The sequence below is a fragment of the Chaetura pelagica genome, unplaced genomic scaffold, assembly GCF_000747805.2.
Source record: "Chaetura pelagica isolate M959 unplaced genomic scaffold, ChaPel_1.0 scaffold20, whole genome shotgun sequence".
Taxonomy (NCBI): Eukaryota; Metazoa; Chordata; class Aves; order Apodiformes; family Apodidae; genus Chaetura; species Chaetura pelagica.
In genome coordinates this window covers 3,460,375-3,470,143 of record NW_009951958.1, presented here as the reverse complement: position 1 = coordinate 3,470,143, position 9,769 = coordinate 3,460,375, and the positions used below count along the sequence as shown (strand labels likewise).

The window sequence follows — 9,769 nt, the reverse complement described above, 5'->3', positions numbered from 1 at the left end:
TCACTTCCCACCGGGGCAAGCCGGTGGTGGGAAGAGCAGCCAGGCGGTCCTGGTGACACGGTTGTGCTGGCGCGTTGCGGTAGCAGCGCAGGTGTCTGAACGTTAGCTTGGAAAACGGGAAATAATTGGTGTTCCTTTCCTGGCAGGGCATGGATGCAACCAACCAGTCTTTTGTAACCTCACGCACCAGCGTGTGCTTTGATTACCTGTGAGGGAGGACGATGGCTTGGGAACGATGAAATCTGGATTTCATTCCCAGCTTGGTCAGTGCATGCACCCTCCTGAGAAAACTGTCTGTCCTCTGTGTCTGTTCCTTACCTGTGGGCAGGGAGAGCAGTGCTGATGAACCCCCGGGTGCAGAAGGAAACAACGTTGAGTCTTCTTGCACTGCAGGGGTTTCTCAGTTGCAGCTGAGGTGCTGTTCCTTAGCTAGGGCAGGGGATAACGGTTTTGAGCTGAAAGAGAGGACACTTAGATTAGATATTGGAAAGAAATTCTTTACTGTGAGGGTGGTGAGATGTTGACACAGGTTGCCCAGGGAAGCTGTGGATGCCCCTTCCCTGGAAGTGTTCAGGGCTGTGTTGGATGGGGTTTGGAGCAACCTGGCCTAGTGGGAGGTGTCCCCACTCATGGTAGGGGTGTTTGAACCAGATGGTCTTTAAAGTCCTTTCCAACCCAAACCATTTTATGATTCTGTTCAGTCAGGCTGCATGTGTTCCTCTGATGAAAGAATCCCAAAGAGACACCACACTGAGAGCTGAGAAGTCTTTGTGTGGACAGTGCAAAAGATCGCCCGCTCAGGCTGAGACTGTTTGTACCTGCAGGTGTCATGGAATGGAGTAAAGCGTAATTTTAGAAGTTGACTAATAAAGGAAGCTGGCTGCTTTGCCTTCACCAGTCTAAATTTGGTTAGGCATGGCAAAACAGTGCAGACACCTGTGTGAGTGTATTACCCCTGGGAGGGCAGCAGTCCCAGTGGTCACACAGAGTGAGACAACTTCTCTGTGTCTGGTTTTCTTCACCAGAGTGAGGGTTTATGTACTGTACTTGTTCGTTATCTGATACAAACATTACACAAAAACCCCTCCTTATCTGCAGGGTTCTTTGTTTGGTGTTTGAATAATATGCTTGGGATGTTTTTTCTCAGTTGTTTGTAAACAAACAACTTATTTTGCTGAACTTGTTAATAAATAGTATTTTACATTTCAAAAGCAACATGTTGTACTGGGAGACAACATGCACACCAGCAATGTCAGGCAACAGCTGAAGACAAAGAACTCTCTTTACAGGGATTTAAATAGAGCCTTTGTAGAAAGGGGAATTTTTATCACTTAAGCTTTCCAGTTAACCCAAAACACTTTAACTGTACAAGGAGACTGGAAAGCTACTTACCAGCCACAGTTCTTTTTGTCTTTTGGGCTCAGAAAGCAGCAGGAATTATGTACACAAACTTTATCTGTAGCTGATGTTAAAGGAAAAGGTATGACATGCCTACAGTGGGTCAGGTCTTCACAGAGAATAAATGAGCTGCTGTTTTGAAGCTGTGTAATGAGGAAGGAGGAAGTCTTAGCTCCCCTTTAATAGACATAATCATATACATCTTTACAGTTGATATTATTTGACAGCATCAGTAGAAGGTAACATCTGAAAACAGCATGGGATCCAAACTCCTTTCCCACTAGCAGGAGTAGATTCTTTCAGGGGACAGACCAGGCAGTCTGCAGAAACTTGGCTCAGATATTGTGCAAATAATTTTTGCTCCCTAGGTAAATGAACAGTTGAATCTGCTGGGTTCCTGGTCTGCCCTCTGAATGCTCAAGAAAAACCTGGCTCTGCAGGACCCGAATATTACTATGCTGAGTGAACCTTCTGATCCACTGCCAGACAGAATTCAGCAGAGAAGAAAGGGTGTATTAATGTCATGTTCTTTTATTGACAGGTTGAAAACCTAGAATGGCAGGAGAACAGAAACCGTCCTGCAATCTTCTAGAGCAGTTTATTTTACTGGCCAAAGGTACGAGTGGCTCAGCTCTGACTGCTCTTATAAATCAAGTGCTGGAGGCTCCCGGGGTTTATGTCTTTGGAGAGCTATTGGAGTTAACAAATGTGCAGGAGGTAAGAGATTTCCAACCTAATGCCCTTTCTGCTCTCCCAGTATAAGGGATCCCCAGAAGTTTCCGCAGACAGCCTGTGTGTGAAATTTCTGTGCCAGGTGTGACTTACCTTGGTTATGAGATGTTTGTGTATGAGATTTACAGTGCTTTTGCCTGTATATATTAGATGTTTTAAAAAAAACAAAACATGATGTAAAGCTTTGCTACCTTGATGTCATTGCTAATATAGCAAAAGCCTGGCAGCAGCACAGTAACAATTCCAAGAAGGCACCTAGTTAGCCAACAACAAAAAGCCCCCCTTTCTACTCCTTCATTGTCCTGGAAGGCATAACCTCAGTGCTCTGCAAAAGTCTTCATGAGCAGATGCTTGGTGTATCGGGCCTGGGTGGTAACCAAATCCCAACCATTTCAAACAAAGGTGGAAAGTAAGTTCCAGAGCTTTGGCTGGGAATGCCTCACCAGCACCTCCCTCTCTTGCAGTGAGGGAATCTCAGTTGAGTATCTCTGCAGCTGGGCTACAGCAAGTTTGGCTTTCAAAACAGACTCTTAGATACGCTGAAAAATGCCTCAATGGTTATTCAGCATCAAATCACCAGTTTTTTTTCCTGGCTCTATGTGCAGCAAATGGCATTAAAAAAACCCACTGAATAAAAATCACTGTTTGGTGCTGCAGTTATTCCCATGAAGTGTTTGCATGGAGAGGATTGCTGTTACTTTGAAATGCATGCAACCTAAAATGTTGTAGCTTGCTTTGCTTTTAAGTTCTTGTGGCTCTGCAGGTAAGCTGTCTTGGCTTTCCCAGTAATAGCAAGGGTGCTTAACTGACACCATTGCCTGCTTGCTTGTTACATGATGAGAAGAGCTGGCCCTGTAGGTTGTCAGCTGAAATTAAGAGTTGCCTTTTTCTTTTACCTCCCAAGGTGCTGCACTTGACAGCATTTGACAGTCCAAACTGTAGTTAAGTTCTGGTGCATAGAAATGGCTGGATCATCTTGATTCTGAAACTGCTGAAATTTGCTGCAGCTCAGAAGGCCTTAGAGAGGGTCCAGCTCTTTAAAATCTGCTTATAATTGCTTTTCTGGGTACTACTTGTCCTATCTAGATTTAAAAGGTCCTCTGGAGAAGTTGCCTGCCAGTGTTGTGTTGGCTCTTATCATGTTACATGGAATTTCTTTTGTTTTCTTAACCACCCAGCTGGCTGAGGGGTCTAATGCTGCTTATTATCAGTTGCTGAACCTGTTTGCGTACGGAACGTACCCCGACTATGTAGGTAAGAGACTGATGCCTGCCTGCAGAGTTCAGACTGGGTTGTCCTTCACAACTGTCAGAGGCAGTTCTTCTCTTTCTGTGGCACTTGGTGTGGTACAGCTCAGTGAAAGTGTCCAAGAACAGAATTTGCTTGGGAGGAGGGGGTCTTTGCTTGTTCCTAGGGGATCTCTTGGTCATGTGTGCTTTTTAACTGCTAAAATGTGAAGAAGGGACTATGCACTAGAGACTATGGTGTTTTACTGGTTTAGATTGGACTACAGCTCTGGATTGAATTGGTCTGTAGCAGTATTCATTGATGTTCACAGGCCACTTACCTCTGCAGAGTGCAATTTCAGACATCTGCTTTGAAATTTAGATGACACTGATTATGGAAGCTGCAGAAAACTTAGACAAAATTGTTCTGCATTATTTATGAGAATGTATATGGTTTATGGGATAACTTTTTTTGTGTGATGGCATTGCTGAAACAAAAGGAAGCAGTTCTTAGCTAGAATAAAGATTGAAATAATGACTTTTATACAGAAGGTCTATGCGTGAATCATCATAGTATCTGTCTGGATGTGCTTTTATCTCTGGTGCTTATGCTTCCATTCTGCTACAATTTAATACTTCATTTGTGGGTAGCAACCTAATCCAGACCATTACAGAGTGTGACAAATAATTCTGCCGTGGTGCTGGCTGTCACTGTGGTGGATGAGCTGTCTAGTTCCTCTAAGGACAAGTGGCATCTTTAAGTGCAAGGTCTGGAAATTCCAGTGGCTGTGGAGCAACACGAGCCTCATGAATTCTGTGACTGATTAGAGGATGTGTTTGCTGAGCATGGGTCTTGTGTCCCAGCATGTGACAGCCCAGTTCACTCTTCCTTTTCTAGTGAAGAAAGAGAAAGGGGGAAAAGTAATCAAAATGTAGAGCATTGAATGAGATGGGATGGATGGGAAACTTGAGTGGCCCTGAAACACTAATTTCCATTAAAAGAGATATTTTAAAGAGTTTCTTTGCTTTGGAAGACTGCCACTTTCCTTTCTTATTTTAAATATTCATGAGGGACATTAATATAATACAATGACAATGAGGCCACGTAAGTATCTAGATTAATAATTTCTCCTCTCTTCTTCAGTCTGGTGCTTTACACTTTCAGCCCTAAATTCTGAAGCTCTTCAGAGAAACAAAACCCACTGTATTTACAACCAGATCAGCAAAGGGGGAAGATTTTATTCTGTCAGCTCATTAATGAAATAAAAATTACTTGGTGGTAGAAACAAAGCATTGACCAACTGTTTTGGCTGGACACCATTTCTGTAGATGTGAATTACATTCTAATTCTGAAACCAGAGTTACTAAAGAAGTGGAGGAGAATGGAATTCCCAAATAGTTCTTTTAAGCTTTTCTGTCTTTCCCTGGGTTTGCTAATCTGTCATCAGCAGCAGCTCTCCTTGCTCACCTGATGTTCACAGTGGCTGGAGGAGTTCAGCCTTTAGGGTTTTAGTGTAATTAGACTGAAATTTTGCAGCCTGGATCATATAATGCTTGAAGGGAAGTCCTGAATCTTTTCTTTTTAACTTTAACAGCAAATAAAGATAACCTGCCTGAATTAACAGCAACTCAGAAAAACAAGCTGAAACACTTGACGATTGTAAGCCTGGCTTCCAGGATGAAGGTAAAGTACGCTGTGTGTGATAGCAGTAGACTTTTTGTTTGCTTGTTTATGGAGATGGCACTGATTATGTAGTATTGGAGTGGTATTGGACTGCATGAGTACTTGCAAAAAGTCCTGCAACTAGGAAAGTATCTGTAATGTAGAGTATTCTGTCATGGTGCCTTTGGACCACTGACTTGGTGGACTTGTGTGGATGAGGTGTGGGTGTGTCTGGGCTGCCATGCAAGTTGGTTGGTAAGGGCTGAGAGCTTTGTATGACTTCTTTCACTGCTGGAGAATCAGTCTTAAAAACACTGACTTCTTGTTCCGGTGAAAACTAATCAACATTTCTTAATTCCTTCTACAATGCCATTACCTCTTTTTTCTCCACAATGTACTATGTCAGAGGTTGAGGAGTTACCAGAGTTGTGTCAGAATATAACATAGACTAGTAGCAGGTGTTTGTTCTGCCACACTCCATCACTGCTGTTCTTGCAGGCTGAAGTGTAGGATACAACAAGTGTTTGGGCCTTGACCTTCTGAGACTTGGCTGTTCATTTTGCCTCTAGAACTGTTAACTTACCCTTGGACTTGCTGTTTTTAGTGCATTCCATATTCTGTGTTGCTGAAGGACCTGGATATGAGGAATCTGAGGGAGCTAGAAGATCTGATTATTGAAGCGGTTTATACAGATATTATCCAGGGGAAGCTGGATCAACGAAACCAGGTGCTAGAGGTGGATTTTTGTATCGGCAGAGACATTCAGAAAAAGGACATCAGCAACATTGTCAAAACACTCCAGGAATGGTGAGGCAGTCTCTCCACCTTCCTTGTATGTACCTTGTCCCATCTTTTTCTTATTTCTCAAAATTTCAGGTGCTGGCTCAATTTCACCATGTTCCATTCATTAGCCTTATGCTGTAAGTAGACACTTGGAGAAGTAGTCTATTAGACAGGCTTTTGAAGATCCCATCTAGGATTCAGTTTGTGTTGTGTACCAAGTCAGACTATACCAGGTCTTGAGATGCTGCTCCCACTGTTGATTTCATAGGGCAGAACCACAGTGAGGTGCCAAAGGGCCCTTTCAAACAGGCCAAATTGGACTGTGATGTTATGGTGGGAACTACTCCCCTTTCTGCTGTTACACTTGGTAACAAAAACAGACCTGTCCGTTACTTACCAGCCTTTTTCACTGTGGTGAGAACTGCATGGGCAAATTCTAGAGAATTTCAGTTCTTTGGAGGGGATGTCTCTTCAAGTTTGAAGTTTCAGATGTCTTTGCCTTCTCTTTGTTCCTGCAAATGCAGGCTGCAGGCAACCACATTGGGACTGTGGTACTACCTTTTTGTACCTTTGCCAGGAAGCTGCTTCTCATCTTTTCATAGAATTCCCTTCCTGTCCAGAGAAATTCCCCTGTAGACTGTGGAGCCTGTGACAGGTTCTGAGCTGACTGAGAATTGGTTCCTAGTTGCTATGGTAATGCCTGCATAAGAAGTAATTAAACTGCTGGGCAAATATGCTGTCCTGAGGTGGGGGCAGATTTTTTGCTTCTCTACTCTTAACTCCCTCAATCCCATCTCAGTGGGAGGGCAGCTTTGAGGACCTTATAGCATTGTTTGGAAGGTAACAATGAATTCACTGCCAGTTCTTTTTCTGTCCTCTCAGTTAAGAGTTCTGTGTTAGAGGAGTGCTTCTTGTCTTTTAGCACTAAACAGGCAGGGAGGTTTTCTCAATTTGACTCTGTTGTTTTATTTTAAAGTTTTGCTTACTTTTGAAAAACACATGTATCCCTATTTAAGCAGTAATTCTGATCAGAAAGGGAGTTGAAGGTGCCTCGAACCTGTGCTTGCTTTTTGCTGGGCAGGTAAGTTGGCCTGGCTAATGAATGCTGTGAAATACATTGACCAAACAGCAATTTTCTTGCCAGCTTTTTGGAATTCTGATCTTTAAGAAGGAAGTATAAATTTAATAATCTGAACATGACTTGTCAGGTTGCCTAACTGAGCTGCTGCACAGGAGAACTCATGAGCACTGTGTGACATGGTTTGTGTCTTGCAGGTGTGATGGTTGCGAGTCGGTTCTTTTGGGAATTGAGCAGCAAGTACTTAGAGCCAACCAATACAAAGAGAACCATCACCGAACGCAACAGCAGGTGGAGATGGAGGTGGGTGCAAAGTAACTTCACACTGCTCTATGCCTTTTGATAAATGTTTGTTTGCTGAAGAAAATAACCTGGTAACACCTGCTTAATAGTCATGGCTCCTCTGAAACAGGCTAGCAATCATGCAAATCAGATGTGCTGGTTTGGGGTAGGAAGAAAACACATCTGCTCTCATGTGCTAGTAACACCACAAGCATCAAATTTGCCCACTCTGAGCAGGTTGGAACTTTTTTATATAAAATTGTATAAATTTAGGCTAGGTGGCTCTACTAGCTACAGTTTCCTGAGTTGATTTGTTAGGAAAAGTGTGCTTTGAACATAGAGCTTGGATGCAGTTCTGTTCCTTTTGTACAAGACATGCGGTAAGAAAAAAAGACAGTTCACGTTGTTTTAAACGTGGAAGTGTAGTTAACAAAAACCCCTTGAGTCTCATTGCTCTTGCAAAAAGTGCCCTCAGCAGCTTCCCTCGGGGTCTTTCCGTGGGGTGAAGCTGAGCACTGCGGCCTGACTGTGGCACACTCTCCTGGGCAGTCTAACCCGGGAGTGCTCCCGCTGTCGTTGCCTTTGCTGCTCGGCAGTAGATGGCAGCACGGGCTCACGATTTTAGCCCCTGCTGATGTGCATTTACTTGTGAGAACAAATCTTGGCTAATACAGCTGTAAAGGTGAAAATGGTCCTCCTGAGACACTTGCTGAGGGTTTATTTCTTGCAGAGTGCTGCATCCCTGCAGGTTTGTGTTTGCCTTTTGAAGCAGCATATGCTTGGCGGCTTGATTGGCATACACAGTGCAATTGGTTTGCCAGATGCTTTTGGCCTGGAGTTGGCACACCTGACTCCCAAACTTGTTTTGGCCTGTGTTTTATGTTTTTTTTTTATTGGTTTTTTTGTTGTTGTTGTTGTTTTATTTTATTTATTTAGTTTGGGGTTTTTTTATGGTTTGCTCATTGTATTTTTGGTGACCCCTCTGGGGTTCTGGCAGACAGAATGTGGTGCCTGGTGCTGTATCCCTCCTTTTCAGGCAAAGCAGCAGAAGCATTACTGCTGCCTCCCACTAAACCAATTTCTGTTCCTCCTTGTAGCAGATACATGTGACTAAGCCAGCCAGCTAGCTAGACCAAGTGGCATTTTCCCTTTTCAAGTGCTGTCCAAAGTAGAAGTTTGTTTCGTTTGCAGTCTCCTTTGTCCTTACAGCTTCTGGCCAACAGAATGGTAGGACGGCCTCCTGCACCAAGGCAATAGTAGGTCCCTCCAGCCAGCCAGAACAGTGCTACCATATTGTGCCTGTGTGTCTTAAGAAAAAAAATTCTCTAGTTATTCCATGCTGGACCCAGACTGGAAATATTAACAACTCCTGGCTCTAAGTGAGGATGAAACATTACCTTTAATAAACTCAAGTGCTGAGCATGTTTCTGATAGGAAAGTTTTGTTTTATAATCCCCTCCCTGTACTCCAGGGGTTTTCATTATGTTTATGAACAGAGTTTCTACTGCAAGGGGAGGAAGAAGCAGGTGCTGATTCACTGTCTCTTCTTGGCCAGGTCACAAACATAAAGAAAACATTAAAAGCTACAGCCTCGTCGTCGGCACAGGAGATGGAACAGCAGCTGGTAGAGCGAGAGTGCCCTCCACACACGGAACAAAGGCAGCCCACAAAGAAGATGTCCAAAGTCAAAGGGCTGGTCTCCAGCCGTCACTAGAACATACCATGTAAATGTCATTCAGTTAGGAATGACAACAGGAGGAGCAAAAAAGGGCCTGCGTCTCCTTTTTCAGTGGGTTCTGGGCCAGTCCCTTCCAGGCTGGCAGATAAAAGCCCTGTTTCAATACAGCTCCCAGTCAGCAGCACCTGGCTAAGTTACACTGTGCAGCCCCTTGTAATTTCCAGGGTGTCCCTGTTCTGGTCCTGTAAAGAGGGACTTCTAAAGAGAGGGACCTAACCAAAAGGGGCAGGGAAGAAAAAAATCTGTGGACAGTTTTGCTCCCTCCCAACCAGTTTCATTGCTGCTTAACCTTGAGGAAGCTGCTGTACTAAATCAGATCTTGGGAGAGTGTCTGAATCCCAGGGTTGAAGTGTGGCTGCCAAAGCCAGGCTGGGAGCGAGGAAGCCATCTACACAGATCTTTTTATTTTCAAAGGGAGCACAGAAAGATTTATAGGCCAGGAGCTGCTTTACATGGAAGTCTTCAGCCTTTCTGCTACCCCTGTCTTTTTTAAACTGGGGTAAAATTCACACTACCTCGCTCTGTGAAGATGAGATCCAGTGCTGGGCTGTTTACTTAACTGTCTGTTTACTGCCCTTACTAAGCCCTTTAATCTCTCACAGATTCAAAGCACTGTTCTGCATCTCTGAGGCATCAATACAATAAGGAGGAAGCAGGCTGCTCTTTCAAGCTTTCCCCCTTGCAGGTGGTTAGGGGCATCCTAGAAACTGTTCCTTCTGAATGTAATGTGGCCTCCCAGAGCTGCTTGTGAGTTGTTTCCCCCATTGATACCTTCAAGGGGTAATGCATTTGCTCTTCTGTGGATGCTAGTGACAGAGATCTGCATGGAAGAAGAGCCCTTTTAGCATCGTGGCAGGCTGGTGGCCCAG

At 44.0% G+C, this 9,769-nt stretch overlaps 1 protein-coding gene across 2 annotated transcripts; it reads left to right on the top strand.

Moving 5' to 3' along the window:
• Nucleotides 1-1,953: 1,953 nt before the first annotated feature.
• Nucleotides 1,954-9,095, top strand: COPS7B (COP9 signalosome subunit 7B). 2 transcript variants are annotated; one of them, XM_009999681.1, is made up of 6 exons: nt 1,954-2,115; nt 3,309-3,384; nt 4,952-5,040; nt 5,624-5,826; nt 7,078-7,183; nt 8,718-9,095. In XM_009999681.1, exons 1-6 carry the CDS (start codon nt 1,954-1,956, stop codon nt 8,874-8,876), a joined length of 795 nt encoding a protein of 264 aa, XP_009997983.1. In that variant the 3' UTR covers nt 8,877-9,095. The 2 variants fall into 2 exon arrangements, with proteins under 2 accessions (XP_009997983.1, XP_009997990.1); XM_009999688.1 differs by lacking the exons at nt 3,309-3,384; nt 4,952-5,040 and having other exon boundaries at nt 8,718-9,006.
• Nucleotides 9,096-9,769: the final 674 nt, after the last annotated feature.